Raw genomic sequence first — 18,429 nt, 5'->3', positions numbered from 1 at the left:
ATCCAACCCTCTTACTTGTAGGTTACTATGATTGATATATATATATATATATATTTTTTTTTATTCTCTCTCATTCTCTCTCATTCTCTCTCTCGACTGAAATTTAAGCAGTTTAATGTTTCAATGCACTCTGAAATTAAAGCATAGAACTAATAAACAATTGCAGATAAAAAAGAAATCATGGAATCGTTTTGAATTTAATCGAAATTTTTGACTCATCAAAGTAGCCACCTTTTGCAGATATATAACAGCCGAGAACACTCGTGGCATTCTTTCCACAATGGAAATCAAATATTGTTCAGAAACTTCTTCCCAACACTGTTGCAGAAGTTCCCACAAATGTGTTGCACTTGAAGGTTGCTTTGCTTTCACCCTTCTGTCCAGTTTATTCCAAACCAGCTCGATGGAGTCTGGAGACTGTGCTGGCCATTCCATGATTTGAAGCCTCCCGTCTTGTTCTTTTCTTCTAAGGTAGTTCTGACATAGCCTGGAGGTATGTTTTGGGTCGTTATCTTGCTGTAGGATGAACCCCTGACCAACTAGGCGTAGACCAGAGAGTATTGCATGGCACTGAAAAATGCTGTGGTAGCCCTTTTGGTTCAGGGTGCCAGTCACTCTGTGCAAGTCGCCGACTCTGGATCCAGCAAAAGCACCCCAGATCATCACGCTTCCTCCTTCATGTTTGACAGTTGGTGTCACACACTGAGGAACCATCCTTTCGCCTACTCAACGGCGTTCAAAAATCCTGCGTGATGAACCGAATATTTCACATTTTGATTCATCGGTCCATAAGACCTTCTTCCAGTTTTCAGTAGTCCACTGGCGGTGCTTCATGGCTCAGGCAAGCCTCTTTTTCTTATTTTTCCATCTTAGCAATGGCTTTCTTACTGCCACTCGACCTGTCAAACCTGCAGCTCGAAGTCTTCTCTTCACAGTTGAAACTGAGACTTCCTGACTTCGACCAGTGTTAAGCTGTGCTTGAAGCTGTTGTCCTGTGAGCCGCCTATCACACAAGCTGTTGACTCTCAGAAAGTTGTCTTCTGATTGTGTTGTGGCTTTGGGTCTGCCAGACCTCTTCCTGTCAGAGTGTCCTCCAATTTCCAAGTGCTTTCTGATGGTGTAGGAAACTATACTCACTGACACCTTGGCTTCATTTGCAATTTCTCTAAAGGAAAGACCTCCACTTTTACGGGTTATAATAGTCTGTCTGTCTTCCTTTGTTAATTGTCTTTTTCTCGCCATTATGATAGCAATATACTACTTCCTGCAGTGCAATATTGTCCAAATAATGCTTCAGAGGATGTTGCAACACAGTCTGTTCCAACACTGCTTTTATACAGACAGAGGGTTTGTAACTAATCAACAAAAGTTGGGACACCTGTCGGAATTGTTTGCATCAACTTTCAAGGCTTAATTTACTTCCATTGCTGCAGAACAGCTGCAGTTGCTAACCAATTACTTGTTCCCTGAATATGGCCTTTTTAACAACTCTGAAATTTACATTATTTTTCAGTTTTTGGTAAGCTCAACTTTTTTTTTAACCTCTGGCAGTTTACCACTTAGCTTTGTACCATTTCAGGTTATTCACTGGATGCAAACTGTTTAAATTTCAGTAAAAATTGAAAAATGGGAGTGTAGATATATATGTATATATAAATATTTCCTCTTTTCATGTTTGTTCACGTTTTTGCATATTGTATCCGACTGTTGCCCCACTGACCCATCAGCTCATTGCCTGTTTGCCCTCTGCCTCGCTCTTACATGAGCCTCAATCTTGTAAAGGGAAATAAATCCAGGATATATGTAAAGGTCAACAGAAGTGTAAAAAATAAAAGTAAAAACTACTTACTTTTTTGTTGTATGCACTTTTCTCTTCTTCCCAATTCTGCTGCAATTCTGTGAGCAATTTATTTTTATTTTGTTCACTCAACATTTGGGCATTCAACTTGTTTTCCAATTCCTGGAATGGAAGTTGATCACAAGGCAGCTGCAAGCATTACAATGAGAAGTTGCAATGTGAAATTATGTTGCAATATAAAATTATGTAGAGTGTATATTATACCTGATGGGTCTCATTTGCAATTTTAAACTCTTCTTTTGTTCTTTGGATATTTGAGCACTGTTCAGCAATGATATGGTGTGCTTCACATAAACACTTTAAGGAATTCTGTTGAAACATTGCATGCAATTATTTTCAAAGAGGATTGTAATTAAAGAAACACACATAAATATGCCAATTAGAAAGATTGGAGGCCACACTGTCATCGAAATTAAAATGAAAGATTGTTTTTTTCATTTTCATTTTGAGGGATGTGTTCAACATTTCCTTTTCTCAGCATTATTTTAGTGCCCATCCCATGGTTGTCCTAGGGGCATTTCAAAGTGAAGCACAAAGTGAGCCTTGCCCCACAAACATTCCAGATCGTTTCCTTCTGAAGGTCATTAGTGAGGTAGGTGGGTTTTTGTTGTAACATAACTATTCCTAGTTTCAGTTAAATTTGAACACACACTCTCTGAGATACTAATGCAGTGTTCTTATCATTGCACCACCACATGTCCAAGGCAGTATTACTTAAAATTCTGATTGATTGGATTTTTTGACATGATTAGAATAAATGTGAGCAGCTCAAAGTAACGGTGTACATTTTAACAAAGTTCACATAGGACAGGCTCAAATGTGTGATAAAGAAGAAGAATTGTGTTTGTTCAGCTTACCTGGTTTTCGTTTTGGAATATCGTGATTTCTTGGTTGAGTTTTTTGTTTATCTCAATCTGCTTCATAAGTGAAATATCAGCAAGTAAAAACATAAATGTTTAAAGTGCAAACTTTTCCAATTCTGCTGATATTTGAAACATACAAAAACTTGAAATAAAATTGCCATGCGAAAAAATTGCCTAACATGAATAATAAAAAGACTACAGCTACAATATAAATACAACTAGAGCAAAGTTGATAGATGGCAAAAAGTTCTACCAGGAATGACTCAATATCAAAATCTGAGTTAATTTTTTTCCCCCCCATTTTGACCCTGTGACCCGAAGTCCCCATTCTGTGGGGCATGAACTGGGGATCAAATAAAAAAAATTGTGACATATTTCATGCATCCCCCAAAGTTGATTGCAGACATAAAGTTTCTTCAAAGAATGCTTAAAAATATGCCCCTAATTGCATTTTTTGGTATTTGACTTTTTGACCCCACCCCAGGGGGCGAAGTCAAAACGATACTCCTCTTGCACCTTCGTGGCATGTGGTGCGCATTGATGAATTTTTGCACAACCATTTTGGAAGAGATAGCATGATGTACAGACAGGCAGATGGACAGACAGACAGGCAGAGCCGCCTAGAATACCTCCCCCCACCCTCCACTCCATTATTTTTCAAAAATTGTGGGGATAATGAGAGAGTACTGCTGAACTTAATGCTAGTACTGTATTGTAAACAACTTGAACTATCTTCCTCCACTTCTTCTTTTCCAAAATATTTCCCCAAACTTGTCCCTTTGGAAGACAGGTCTGAGTTGCATTTTACATTATGCAGAATTTCCGTGGGTACCTGCTACTTATCCCCATGCTTAAAAACAAACAAACAAACAGGGGATGTTCTAATTCGGCCCTCTCTCTGTTTGTCTGTCCGTTTATCACGCTATCTCCTCCTAAACGGTTGTGCAGAAATTCACCAAACATGGTAGTTGTGATCACCACATGGCAAGAATGTGCAACAGCAATATCATTTTTTGCCCCACCCCCTGGGGCAGGGTTAAAAGGTCGAATACCAAAAAAATGCAATTATGGCACATTTCTAAATGAGTTTGTATATGCAATCAACATTGGGGGACAGATGAAATACGATTTTGGGTTGGACCACCAGTTCATGCCCCAGGGGGTGGGGACTTAGGGTCACATGGGTCAAAACAGAGGAGATTTTTAAACTCAAGAATATGTGGAACTTTTTGAAATCTTTCAACTTTAATGCTTCAAGTGGGAAGTGTGGGGATTTGCGACATCGCGCCATCGACTTCGCTCTTGTCAGACCGTACCCTACACAGCAGGAGACAGGGTTTTGCAATCACTTGTGTGTGTCTGTGTGTCTGTGTGTTTGTCTGTCCGGGTCGAAACTTTTTTCATCAAATTTTCAACAAAGCTTTATCATGAGAATATGGAGAAGACAAATTCATAATTTGGTCAAAAGGTCAAAGGTCAGCATCACATAAAATCAGCAATTCTCATCCAATTGACCTGGAATTTAAATTATAATTTGAGCTTTTGTTGTCAAAATTTTCAACAAAGCTTTAATATGAGAATAAGAAGCAGACAAATGAAGAATTTGGTCAAAAGGTCAAAGGTACCATTTAGCATATGGAAGAAGAATACGTCTGAATACAAAGCGGGCGAGCTTTGCATTTTCATATGCTTTCTAGTTCACTTTTCGGCCAGTCATCCTTCCGAGGTCGGCAAAATGAGTGCCAGCATGCTGGTATCCTGTGTCGGAGTGGCGACCCGTCCAGGATTGTGCCCAATAGCCAAGGAGACTGCTTAAGCAGCACCAATGCTCTGCATCGAGTATGGTCCCAATCTCTCTCTCTCTCTCTCTCTCTCTCTCTCTCTCTCTCTCTCTCTCTCTCTCTTGAATGATATGACAAGGAAAATAGTCACATCACAGGTGCCTGAGTGACAGGGCACACCCAATCACGAAGGTCTATTTGCTTGGATAACTAAACAGTTACTAAGTAACCCACAGTCCGTCAATGGGAAGTCAGTACGCCAATGGGAATTTACAGATTGTACTGTCAAGGAACACCAGGTGTGACAAAGCATGGGTTTTTGACATCTCAACAAGAGAGAAACTCATTTAGGAACAAGGTTGAATGGAGAGCGAGATAGCAGGGCCACAATCGGGTGCAATCAACAAGGCAATGGAAAAACAGGAAAAGAAGAGAGAGGGAGAGAGAAAAGGAGGAAACACTGAAATGAGCAAGTAAGAGAGTTGGACTAGGAAGGGTTAATGGGGGTAAATAAAGATCATAGGTCAGGATTGGGTAGGGGGTGGAGGGTGACATGAGGTGATGGTGCACTACCTTCTTTCAGCCCTGGGGGGAAGAGTGGGAAAGAACGATCTCTGGAAGGAGGTTCCATAGATGGGAGAAGTGAGGAACAAAGGAGTTGCGGTGACCAACTCAGGCTGGATTTTGGAGGTTTAACAGGAAGCAGGTTACTGGAAGAATCTGTGTATCGTGGCATTGCTGGGGAGAGTTGGAGGACTGAAAAGCAGAGGGAGCAATGTTGGAGAAGTGGCGGAAAAAAACAAACCCAGAGACCACCGAATTGTATGCGGTGTGAAAGCAACAGACCTTGTGCTTCAGCCTCGTCATGGGTGACTTCAATAATGCTGAGAGCTTGAGATTCCACAAAACCAGAAGAGACAGATGTGATGCTGGGGTGCCAGCCTAAATCAGACAGCAATACTCCATTGAGCTACAGATAAAGGCTTTGTAGACTGAGTATCACTGATTTTGCAAGGAAAGACTTGGATTGAGTCTGTGGTTTTGTGGCTGTGGCTGGCATTGGAGGCCAGCTTTGCTATGTGATTGGCCCAGAAAAGGTCATGGCTGACAGTGGGGCAAAGAAGTTAAAGAGACTGAACCTTTCCAGTGGCCACAAATAAATGAATGATAATTACGATTATAATGATGAAAGTGGGTCACAAACAAGACATGACATAATGTCAGCACAATGTGAACAGACATATCATAAGCAATTTTGATTAACAAACAGTGATCCCAGCATGTCTTGTACTCAACAAGGGAAGCAGGATTTACAAAGGCAATACAGGGTAGGAGAGAGAAAAAAAAGGAGAAAAGGAACAAAGTCACTGGAGGAAGAGGGAGGAGAGGAGGGAGAGATTCCTGTTCCTTCCTCGAGGTGGTTGGGTGAATAAGATGGTGGTAATAGTGAGCGATTACTCATCCGGGTCGTCCCTCAGCCTGGCCAGACTGAAGCATAGCTGGCCCACTGAGCTACTCAGGTCTTCGTGTTTCCACCACTTGCCAGCCATATGACAATCACACAAAGTGCATAGTCCATCGCTATGTAATGGATTCACCTATTCCAGAGGCAATGAAATGGCCATAGACATAGCTACTGGTTTAAAACAACTGAGATCATGGCTCAAGCAGAAAAGGCTCAACAGAAAAGTGGATAATCAGAGAAACTGCTTTGTTTTTGTCTTTCCCCCACATGCCTTCCTTGAGGTCATGTGTATGTGCAAGAGAAGACTATAGGGAGCTGGGGGGGGGGGGGTTGGGTAAAGGGGGAGAAAGAAAGAGGATCATTCCAGTGGGGAAAGAGAAATAAAGGCCATTTATGGAATATTACAGGTTGCACACCTGCTTCTCAATATTCACTTTCCGTATCTAACTTAAAACACATAATTTTTTAAGATAACATTAATATCGATGACATAAGATATGAGACAAAGTGCACATATTTACAATGCAATTCCTATATTCGATGCAGGACCCCATACAAACGTCACAATATATTTACCTCCAGCAATTTATTTTTGGTATCCTGCAGCTCATGGACTTTTTCTGTCATTTCCATTTGCTGTTGATCATGCTTTACATGAATGGCGACATTTGCTTGCAAAATTTCTTCAGTGATCATGTTTATCTTCTATAATAAACACAAAAGCAAAAGAGTTCAAAATGTTATGAAAACAATCTACTTGTGCCAGTGCATCACAAACCCATTACATGAATAAACAAGAATGACACTTGGTCATGCGCAACCTCTGACAGGCTGAACAATTTACATTTTGTATCCCACTGATGGGCCGGATCTGGATCTGTACCTGAACCAAAAATCGAATGGGCTTGTTCTTGTCACCTCACCAACTCATCCACCTAGTTTTATCACAACTCATCCACAACTTTTTGAGATATCGTGCAATATATCGTTTTTGGCCCAATCTCTCAATGGTGAAGAATCACTTTTAGAATTCTAGTATCTGGATCCAGATCTGGATCTTCACCAAAATCTAATTAATTCGTCAATGTCACACACCCAACCTGTCCACCAAATTTTGTCCAAATCCGGCACCAACATTTTTAGATATCCTGTTTGAGATAACAAGGCCCCTCTTCCAATCAGTTGGGATGATGCCTATGTTCCAGACCACAGAAATGCATGCAATGACACAAGTACAGCATTTCCACCAGCCTTGAGAAGTTCAGCATGGATGCCACAGATCCCAGGAGCTTTACCCATTTCAACCGGTTCACCGGAGCCTGTGTTTCCACAAACGAAGATGGATCACAGATGAGTCGAAGGTCAACAATAGGGATAGTAACACCACAGACATCCAACTCAACAGCTGGTGGATGAGGCTGGAGGAGGAGAGATTGGGACCATACTCTGTGCAGAGCGTTGGTGCTGCTTAAGCAGTCTCCTTGGCTATTGGGCACAATCCTGGATGGGTCACCATTCCGACACAGTATACCAAGCATGCTGGCACTCATTTTGCTGACCTCGGAAGGATGATAGGTCGAGTTAACCCCACCTGGTATTAACAGCTGAGCGGGATTTGAACTCAGGACCCTCAGATCCAAAGCCCACCACCCTAACAATTAAGCCAACACCAGGCATGATGAGCCTGGAACAGCCTCTCAAAGTAACCGGCCCAGCGGGCCGTTACTTCAGACTCCTCTGTCAAGAGCCCACCACCCTCCGCTCTAACTGCAGTACACCTAGAGACGGACTTGGAAGAAAGCAATGCACAAATTCCCCTCTAAGCAGGCCAAGAATCACTTGACCACAGGTGATGCTCCACCCTCTCACAGATTCCTCACACATAGGCCTCCTTGTCCACCCTTAGTGCACATACAGTTTTATGCCTCAGCTCCCTGAAGAGCTCAGCTCTGCCATTCAGCCTGGCCCTGCGACTCTGGTCAATGGTATCCAGTATCCTTTAAAAGACAAATATCTTCTTCGCCTGATGGTGAGTTCCAAGACATCCAACGGCAACATCAAGGATGGTGGTCTTTGGTCTTGAAGGCACTCCACAACTCTTCAGGGTTCACCAAATCACCGAGACCCCCAAATCCCCACTCAGCCTGTTCGCAAACTCCTCAGTTACCCTCTCATCCTTGAGCTGGCCAACATCGAGCCAAGGTTGGGATGGTAGCATTCTCCCGGATTTAAGCTGTAACTTCCGAGTTGCTACCACAAGCCTGTGGTCGGTATTGAGGAACTGAGCACGCCGGTGGACCCTGCCATTCTGGATGATCCTCTAGCGACCATCACCGAGCACATGGTCAATCTCCTTTGCACACCACCAGCATTGGAACACTAAGTCCAGCGATGAGCCTGTGGCCGCTGAAACCATGAGCCAGCCTCCTCAAGTCCATGACTTCTTGCAAAGTCAAGGAACTTAGTGCTATTCTGATTCATAGTTCCTGACCCATGGGGACCAACACAAGTCTCATCACCATCCCTATCAGTTCCAGTTGATGTGCTGAAATACCCCAAGATGAGAAGAGTATCTCACCTGGGGCACTGATAAACCACAGACTCAAGCGTGGCATGGAATGCGTCCTTCACTGTGAGATCACTCACCTCAGTCAGAGCATAAACAGACGAGGGAAACGACACTCAAGAAGTGATAAATCCTTTGTCTCATAATACGCTCATTGACTGGTGTTACCTCAATTATCATTGGTGTCAGCTTATTGGACACAGCTACAGCAACTCCTTGGGCATGGTAACCATCAGAGCGACCAGACCAAAAGTAGGTGTAACCAACCACCATGATCTCGCCACCATCCAGTCTCCGAACCTCAGAGAGTGCTGCAATACCGATGTCCAAACGCTTTAGCTCAGATGGTAACAGAGACAGGTGATCATCCACTCTTCGGGAGAGGATATTCCAGGCACCCACCCAAAGGGACTGCCTCAGGTTAACCTAAGGAGACCGCCGTCTGGTGCACAACACCTAAACACCACCCGACACACACTACCACAATCTGACCTGGTTTGGTTACCCTGTGGTTTTCCTCCTAACATCAAATAGTGGGGGTCCCAAAGGCTTTGCCCCAATCCTGTCATCCAGTGAGCTACTCTGTGGAGAGCAGCTGCACAGGAGGTACTCCCACAGAGTGGGTTTTCAGATTTATTTGTGGTACATTTTGCAGAATGAAGGGTTTTACAGTGGCTTGAGTGCAAATCCTGCCACCAACCTCATAAAAAAAGAAGAAACCCAACTGCAGGAGGTTGTCCACCGACACAGTTGGGCACGAGATATGGATGGCCATTGGCTCACTCGGAGCTCATCCGCCCTTTGTGATGATACAGCAAGGAAACTGTATTGTTGCTGAGTGATATGATGAATGGTGTGCTCAGGATTTCCCTTAAAGTGGGAGATTTCCAAACGAATAAAATAAAATCACAAACTGGTCCAACATGTGGAACATTTACACCACACGGGAAAAGGCTGAATGCCTAAACTCCGTGTTTGTATCTAAATCTTGTGTCCGAAACCCATCGCTTTCTGTACCCACCAAACCCAGTTGCACCAAGCTGTCCCTGGACTCTGTGTCCTTTTCTTCTGACAAAGTGGAGACCTTGCTGTCAAACCTCGACTCAGATTCTGCAACCGGGCCAGACGGCATCAGCCAAAAACCTAAAAGGTTCTAAAAACCTGCTCCTCTGCTCTTGCTTACCTTCTCTCTGTTCTATTCACACTCTCATTTGCTCAAAGTCATCTGCCATCTGCTTGCAAATCACCAAACATTACCGCTCTGCATAAAAAAGGTGCAAAAACAGATCCCTGCAACTACAGCCGATCAGCTTTCTCCCAATCATCAGCAGGGTTATGGAATCCATCTTCGCTTCAGAGATTAAATCCTTCCTCTTCTCCAATGGCCCGATTTCCGATCATCAATTTGGTTTCAGACCAGGTCTGTCTACCCTGGATATGCTGCTTCTGGTCTCCGGTCTCCCGACAATGTATGGAGGTCCTCAATGCCAGACATGAAATTGGAGCCATATCCCAAGACATATCGCATGCTTTTGACATGGTCTGGCACCCTGCCCTGCTTACCAAACTCTCTTCCTATGGTATCCAAGGCCATCTCCATTCATGGCTGGCAGACTTCCTCTCCAGTCGCAGCCAAGGTGTGGCCCTAAATTGAGTTCTTTCATCCCCTCTTCCTGTCGAGGCTGGAGTTCCTCAAGGCAGCGTTCTGGGCCCTGTTCTTTTTCTGGTTTTCATCAATGATCTCTCCGACCCTCTGGAAAATCCTCTATATCTCTTTGCTGATGACTCCACCCTCTGCCGTACCATCTGTCATCCCTCAGACTAGCAGCAGCTTCTTTGCTCCCTGAAGATCTGGATAAAATCACAAACTGGTCCAACACAGGGAACATGTCCAACACTTTCAATCCTGATAAATCTCACACTCTCACTCCATCTCTGTGAAAGGACCATTTGGACCCCCCCCCCCCAATCTACTTTCTCAACAATCCTCTTGAAGAAGTCCTTTTATTCAAGCTTCTGGGTCTCACTGTCTGCCATGATTTTTCCTGGGAAAACCATATTTCCAATCTGGCCTCCAAAGCCAGTCGCCGACTGGGAATCCTCCATCATGCAAAGCCCTTCCTCGGCCCATCTGAGCTCCTGACCACATACAAATCATTCGTCTGCAGCCTGATGGAGTAATGCACTCCCCTCTGGGCTGGTGCTCCTGCCTCTCACCTTTCTCGGCTTCACAATGTGGAAACCAAGACATTTACGATCAATGGTATCTCCCGCGGTGAGGCTGAGTCTTTGGGCCTCTCACTCTCTCACCCCAGGCAGGTCGGTAGTCTTTCTGTCTTCTTCCGTCTCCTCTCCAGTCTTGCCCCCCCCTCCCCCGCTCTGTCTGCAATCTGTCCCCCCCATATTTCCGCAGGGTGCTCAAGGTCCAGAAGCAACCTCCCTCTGGCAAAATTACCAAAATCACGAATCACTGCTCACCTTCACTCTTTCATTCCTCTTTTTTCACCGCCTTTGGAATAAACTCCCACACTCTTCAACCCCATTCTTCCCTCCAGGTCTTCAAAACAGCTGTTCACCACCACCTATCTTCCCCATCCAAAATCATGATCTGTTCCACCCTGTTAATCTACCCCCAACCCCACCTTCTTCAAATTACCTGCCTTCCTTCCTGAAAGTCCCTGTGGTGTTCATCTTGTTTACCCTGTGTTCCCCACCTCATCCCTCTCCCTTCCACAGATCTCCTAATGTCTCTATTCCCCACTGTTTTATCCTTCCCTCTCCTGCCCTCCTTGTTGTGCATTGTGTGTTAGCTCTCATACGAGCCTCGACAATGCATACAATTTTTTTTTTTACATTACTCTGTGGGTACCAGATTGTCAGACCAACATCTCATTTTATGATCATGCTCCCTTGTGAGTGACCCACATGGTGTAAATAGATGCCATAGTCTTTCAGAGGAGAAAAAAAAAGCATAATAAACTTGAAGTGTTTAGAAATGGTAAAGGTGCCTCTCGGGGTACATGCACCTCTTTTTATGCTGTGAAGGGCATGGGGTCCATGTAATAGTTTTGGTGGGTTTAAATCTGTTATGGGACCTACTCTGCCCAACTTTGACAAAAGGAAGCAAGTGACAACTGAGAATAAATGAGTTAAGTAGCCCAATCATCGTGGAAACAAGTGGCATCCACGAGCACACAGATTTTTCTGGATAGCAAAAAAAATTGTATTCCAGGATACTAAAACTTAAGTTCCTTATATTGGCTAAAGTAGTCAAAGGTAACATCTTTTTCATCAGCCAAACATATCTCACACATTACTTACCTGTTCTGAGAGGCAGAATGAGATGGTTTTTTTTGCAATTTACCCAAAAACATGTTTTTGTAACTTGCTTCTTTTTGTCAAAGTTAGTTGAGAAATAGTAAAGGTGATTGGAAGTAAGCTAATTGATCTGGAGTTAAGGGGATCTGCTTTTGCACTTTTTTATGTAATGCTGTAATACTGACTGATTTCCAAGCAGATATAAGATGGCCTATGGTAAATGACAGGGTGAAAAGGACAGAGAGAGAGGAAGTGCAAGAGCAGCAGAGCAGGCTCCTAGGATATGTGAGCTGAAATCTCGTGGCAGAGTCGAGGGAAGGGATGGAAGGGGAGCATACACCAAAAACCGACTTGACAAGGCACCACCATGTTTTAGAGGAGGTAGACCAGTTTGAAAGCTCATTCTTGATATTGGACAGATGTTGTTTCCTGGCTCTCTTGAGAGGAGACACACTTGTTGCGGGCCTTGTGGAATGATCTGAGGTTGCCTTCGGTCGGATTTACCTTCCAGGAGGAAAATGCAAGTTGTTTTAAAGCAAACAATTCACCACATAATTCAGAGTACCAAGAGCGGGAGGATGGGTAAGATGATTGAAGATGAGATGGGATGAATCTGTGCATAAGAGATAGCAGGTTTCTGTGGAAGAATTCGCAGGCTGAATTAATCTGTGGTAGTGGATATACAGTGCCTTCAGAAAGTATTCACAACCCTCCATTTTTGTCACATTTTGTTGTTACATCCTGAATTTAAAATGGATTGAATTTAAAAAAAAATTGTCACTGATCCACACAAAATACCCCACAATGACAAAGTGAAAACATGCTTTTAGAAATTTTTACAAATCAATAAAAAATGAAAAGCTGAAATGTCTTGCATCAATAAGTATTCAACACCTTTGCTATGACACTCCAACTTGAGCTCAGGTGCATACAATTTCCTCTGATCATCCTTGAGATATCTCAACAACTTGATTGGAATCTACCTGTGGCCAATTCAATTGAATGGCCATGGTTTAGAAAGAAACACACATTTCTATTTAAGGTCCCACAGTTGACAATGCATGTCAGAGCAGAAACTCCACTGTGAAATCCAAGGAACTGTATGTAGAACTCCGAGGTAGAATTGTGAGGAGGCATACATCTGGGGAAGGGCATAAAACAATTTGTAGAGTGTTGAAAGTTCCCAAGAGCACAATGAGCTCCATCATTAGGAAATGGAAAGGATATGGAACTACCCAGAATCTTTCCAGAACTGGCTGTCTGACCAAACTGAGCAACCGGGCAAGGACCTTGGTCAGGGAGGTGACCAAAAACTCAATGACCACTCTGACAGAACTACAGAGTTCCTTGGCTGAGATGGGAGAACTTACCAGAAGGACAATAGTCAATAGTCTCACAATTCTTGGCTTTATGGGAGAGTGGTCAGACGGAAGCCACTCCTGAGAAAAAGGCACATGACAGCATACTGGAGTTTGTAAAAACACACGCGAAAGACTGAGCAGAAGGCAAAAGATTTGGTGGTCTGATGAGACGAAAATAGAACTCTTTGCCCTGAATGCGAAGTGTTCCATCTGGCGGAAACCGAGCACAGCTCATCACTAATCCAAAACCATCCCTGCCGTGAAGTGTGGTGGTGTCAGCGTCATGCTTTGGGGATGCTTTTCAGTGGCAGTGACTGGGAGACTTATAAGGATAGAGGAAACAATTAATGGCACCAAATACAGGCAAACCCTTGAGGAGAACCTGGTTCAGAGTTCAAAAGACAGACTGCGGCGAAGAGTTATGTTCCTACAAGACAATGACCCCAATCATTCAGCTAAAAGAACATTGGAATGGCTTCAGTTCAAGAACATTGAAGTCCTTGAGTGGCCCAGCCAAAGCTAACACTTGCATTCCATTGAGATTCTGTGGAAAGACTTGAAGATTGCTGTTCACTGATGCTCCCCATCCAACTTGACAGAGCTTGAGCAAATCTGCAAGGAAAAATGAGAGAAAAATCCCCAAATCCAGATGTGCAAAGCTGATACAGACATACCCAAGAAGACTTGAAGCTGTAATCACTGCCAAAGGTGCTTATACAAAGTATTGACTCAGGAGATTGAATACTTATTGATGGAAGATACTTCAGCTTTTAATTTTTAATTGATTTGTAAAAATTTCTAAAAACATGTTTTCACTTTGTCATTACGGTAAATGTGTAGATCAGTGACAAAAAAATTATATTTAATCCATTTTAAACTCAGGCTGTAATAACAACAAAATGTAACAAAGGTCGCAGGATGTGAATACTTTCTGAAGACAATGTAGAAGACCAGTTATAAAAAAAACAATATATATATATATATATATATATATATATATATATATATATATATATATATATATATATATATATATATATATATATATATATATATATATATATATATATATATAACGTGAATACGCGAAGCACAGGCCTGCAAATATAGAAGCAGGTCACGTTTTATAAACCACAAATACGCAGAGTCCGCAAATGTCGAATCTGCGAATGTCAGGATTGCACCGTATTATACTTGTACACTGCATGGGCTCGGCCTAGGTGCATTCATTTACAAAGCAGCAAGTTAGCATTTGCCAAGCTCGCTTTCTTTATTAAACGGTTTTGAATGGAGTGCTTGTTTGAGTGCTCAAGCCACTTGACGAGCAATCTACAAGAAACGTGGTGATTGAACACACCCCTGGTGTTGGCTTAAGATCTTTAGGTCTTGAGTTAGAGCCCGGGTTTGCCGTTAAATAACACAACATAGGTTGACTTAGCCTGTCATCCTTCCGATGTTGGCAAAATGATTAAACAGGGGACACCACATTAGTGACACAGCCAAGCTCCCAGTAATGATTCACCGAGCAGCCATAGGCTGCATACAAAATAATAATACTGCGTGGGGTATCGTGTTCTGTGAACTCTAATTTTATTGTGGGTCAGTTCGAGTCAAGTGATTCTGCCGCCTCCACTAATTTATTGATTAGGCAATTATTGTGAATGATGTAAGTGTTAAGTCATGGCCTTGGGCGACTTTTATGAGGGCCAAATGTCCAGGGGAGAGGCTATGCTTGTGAGGGAGGGGGAATAATCAGATTAAGGCCCAAGACACCATCTAAATTTGTATCACTTTAAAATTTATCTTATTATCTTGCCAAAACGAAGTTTTTGCAAGATATGTTAGTCAGCTTGTTTTTTTTTTTATTATTATTATTTTTTGTTTGTCTGTAATCATGTATCGATCACTCTGCAGAGCACAGTTATCATTGGAAATTTTTGTAACTTCGCATATCAGAGGCCTATAGAGGTCCCTTTCAGCGCATAAAATTTTGAAGGTCAAGGTCAAAGGTCAAAGGTCAATGTCACTTTGTCGCAAATCAGGGGAGTCGACGAAACCCTTAATTTTTGAGTAATTTTGATCGGATCGTCTTCAAACTTCATGGGAATATAGTTCATGGTCTGGCGCTCAGCTGATTAGTTTTTGGTGGCGATTGGCCTTGCCCTTCATGGTTAGCGCCTGAGGTCAAACATATTTGACCCCAAGGTCAAATTTTCAAGTTTTAGGAACCATATCATGTCATACCTCAAATTGAACACCTCGATGAGTGCTTTCTTGATATGTCAAGCTTGAGACATTATGACTTCATTTGGTGACGTTATGAGGCAAACACATGGTTACTCTGTAGAACGATTCTCATCGGAATCTCTCGTAGGCAGATATTCCTCAAGGAGTCGCTCCTGGTGGATAGCAGCTCTGTTCACCTCAGTGTGACCTTAAAGAAGTCACACGTGGTCACCTTTTGGCAAGATACGGGTCACCCTGCGGGTGACATTGGTCTTTTATTTTTGTGTTACTTAAAAATATTTATGTAAAATAACACTGTTACGGTGTTGGGGGAAGATGGAATGATTTAATAAGGAAGTTTAGCATTGTGAAGAGTTGCTTGGCCCGCGGACGAGTCGAAGCATCTCAATGTAACCAAGTTTGGGAATCTGTGAGCTTAAGAGCTACGTGTCACCACACGAGGGGTGGTGCGGTGTTAATTAGCCAAGGGAGTAAAAATAAGTCCCCCAGTACTAAGTAAAAATAAGTCCCCTCTGTGATTTTTCCCGATGTTTTTAGCCACGTCGCATTGCGAACGCTGGCTCTAAGCGAGCTCCGCGTTGTTCTTCTTCTTCTTGTTCTTCTTCTTCTTCTTCTTCTGGTGAAGACAAAACCTTTAGGACGCGGCTCTTGGACACACTTGTCCTTGTTTTTATATTGCCAGCCAGGTAGTAAAGCTGGGAAATGCGTCCCTGAAACGACAACAAAGAGGAGAAGCCCCGCTTCCTGAGTTTGGGGGCAAGGAGGCCACGCCCCAGAGGCGGAGGATATAGAGAGCAGAAGGAGAGGGGAGTGATCAAAAAGACAGGAGTGGCTGGCGCATCGCACGGATGGATTGTGGAATCCTTCCATCTGGAAAAGACAGGAGTTCGGCAGAACACACACAGGAGGTTGGTGTGAAGACCGCACGAGGCAGGTGGCACCTTTGGAAGAGGAAGGCTGGCACGTTCTCGAGCCTGCATATGGAAAGACGCTTGCGGATTATAGGGCATATATCTGCCCTGCGACTCGAGAAGCGACATTTTGCATGCGTGTGCCCTGCTACAAGTGAAGCATCATTCTGCCTGTGTGTGTACGTGCTGGTGGAGACGCCTCCATTTCGGGTTCGACAGGGATCAGTTCTGGCCCAAGTTGAGTACTAGTGTACTGAAAATGGGGGGGGCGGGGGGGGGGTTGTCACCCCTTTGTCTGTATTTGTGTCCATGTGTGAGGCCTCGACCATAGGAGTTATTTATTTATTTGTATCATTATTTCCTTTTACATTATTGTCTTTGTAAATATTTGTGTACGTGCATTAAATGTGTTTATTTTGAAGAAATTATATTTGTCCATTTGTAGTGGGATTCGTGGATAAACCCCATGTAACCGTTCCAGTCTCTGTAATCCTCCTTCCGTCCGCCATTCCCAGTATTCCTCCACCAGTCCGTCCTTGCCCGCCGCCATGCCCTTTGAGCATGTGTTGAAATCGTCGTCGATCAACGTGTCTACCTCCTCTTATAAGGAACTGCTTGGCCGTCCCAGGATGTTGTTGGTGTTAACCGCCTGGCTACCACAAATTTGGGTTCGGGGGGGGGGTTAACTTGGGCAGGCCACCCTTGCAACAATACCATTTCTTTCATGCCGTAAGGAACATAGGGCTGGCTGCTAAGGCAGTTTCATTGACAATGAGGTACAGTCCAAGATGAGTCACTACTCCAACATAAGTTACCACAAATGGTTATTACCCCAGTAAGTTGGTACTCATTTCACCAACCTCATAAGGATGACAGGCTGAGTCAACCACACCAGGTGTTAATTCAACAGCAAACAAGGACTCAAACTCAGGACCCTCAAGTCCCAAGCCAGCCACCTTAACCACTAAGCCAACACCAGGCTTTTATAAATATTTATTCCGTATATATTATGCAAATAAATTATTTATTCCATAAGGAATGGTGAACCTCATGCTTCTGTCATTTTATCGCATGACACATCAGGTTAATTTGGGTTTCCTGGAAAGTTACATTGTTGTAACTTTCTTTCATAAACGGTGTGGAAATAGCGCCACCAGTTCACAGGCCTGTGGAAACCACTCAAACCTGTGGCAACCTGTGCAGAAAAGCTTAATTATTTTGGCTATCTTTTGGGTATAGGCTCCAGCGATTGCATCCTGTGTAGAGGATGCCATCCACATCACAATGTGAAATTAATAAAATATCAAATCTATCTGGAATATACATCTTTCAATAGAATAACAAAAACTGAAAGGAAAGCATTTTTACTGGAGGATACGTGTACTATTTCTACACCTCTACAATTATGTCTCCTTTCCTCTCTTTTGTGCAATTACCTATGTGTTTATCCATTGCTGTTCTTCTCTCCATTCTATCAAGATGGCAGCACACTCTTATGTTCACTTGAACTTACCACTGTATTAATGTTATTACTGTATTTGGCTGCACAAAGTAATGACCATCTTATAGCTATACTATTCATAAATCCATATGAAGTCATGTGATGAAACTAAAAACAATAAATTCCTTTTCTAATAACAAAAGCACAACTCAAAATATCTTTCAAGATCAATGAGAAGCTGACATAGGACGGGCAGGTACTGCTGAGAAATAATACGCACCATGTACTTATCTGGCCTTGGGCCAAGAAACGGCAATTGTAAGGAAAAAGCAACCCTCCTTTGAGATTTGCTCGTTGAAAACAAGACCCAGGTCAACACAGAAAATGACAGGTATAGTGTATTAATGTGTCATATGTCACAAAATATCTCACAAACTTCATTCCGAGCCATAAATTGTACAACATGAAGCTTTATGATGTACAGTACCTGTTTAAGATCTGCTTGCACACATTCATTGTGTCTGTTCGCATACTGAAGTTTTTTGTTCAATTTTAAAAAGCCTTGCACTAAAGTAAAAAAAAAAAAAGAAGAAGAAAGAATACATTTATTTTAATGCT

At 42.9% G+C, this 18,429-nt stretch overlaps 1 protein-coding gene across 16 annotated transcripts in view; it reads right to left on the bottom strand.

The window, feature by feature from the left end:
* Window positions 1-18,429, bottom strand: part of CCDC73 (coiled-coil domain containing 73) — a 142,853-nt gene that overhangs the window by 53,674 nt on the left and 70,750 nt on the right. For 12 of the 16 annotated variants that reach the window (XM_085884124.1, XM_085884125.1, XM_085884119.1 and 9 more), the window contains exons 10-14: window positions 18,299-18,378; window positions 6,544-6,672; window positions 2,716-2,775; window positions 2,063-2,167; window positions 1,850-1,960 (exon numbers count right to left, since the gene is read on the bottom strand). In XM_085884124.1, the coding sequence (XP_085740250.1) occupies window positions 1,850-1,960; window positions 2,063-2,167; window positions 2,716-2,775; window positions 6,544-6,672; window positions 18,299-18,378 (485 nt within the window). The remainder of the gene's footprint in view (window positions 1-1,849; window positions 1,961-2,062; window positions 2,168-2,715; window positions 2,776-6,543; window positions 6,673-18,298; window positions 18,379-18,429) is intronic. The other 4 variants (XM_085884121.1, XM_085884123.1, XM_085884126.1 and 1 more) reach the window with 4 other exon arrangements.

The sequence above is a fragment of the Eptatretus burgeri genome, chromosome 6, assembly GCF_056783735.1.
Source record: "Eptatretus burgeri isolate ZD-2024b chromosome 6, Ebu_testis_v1, whole genome shotgun sequence".
Classification (NCBI taxonomy): domain Eukaryota; kingdom Metazoa; phylum Chordata; class Myxini; order Myxiniformes; family Myxinidae; genus Eptatretus; species Eptatretus burgeri.
This window is presented reverse-complemented; position numbering and strand designations above follow the sequence as displayed.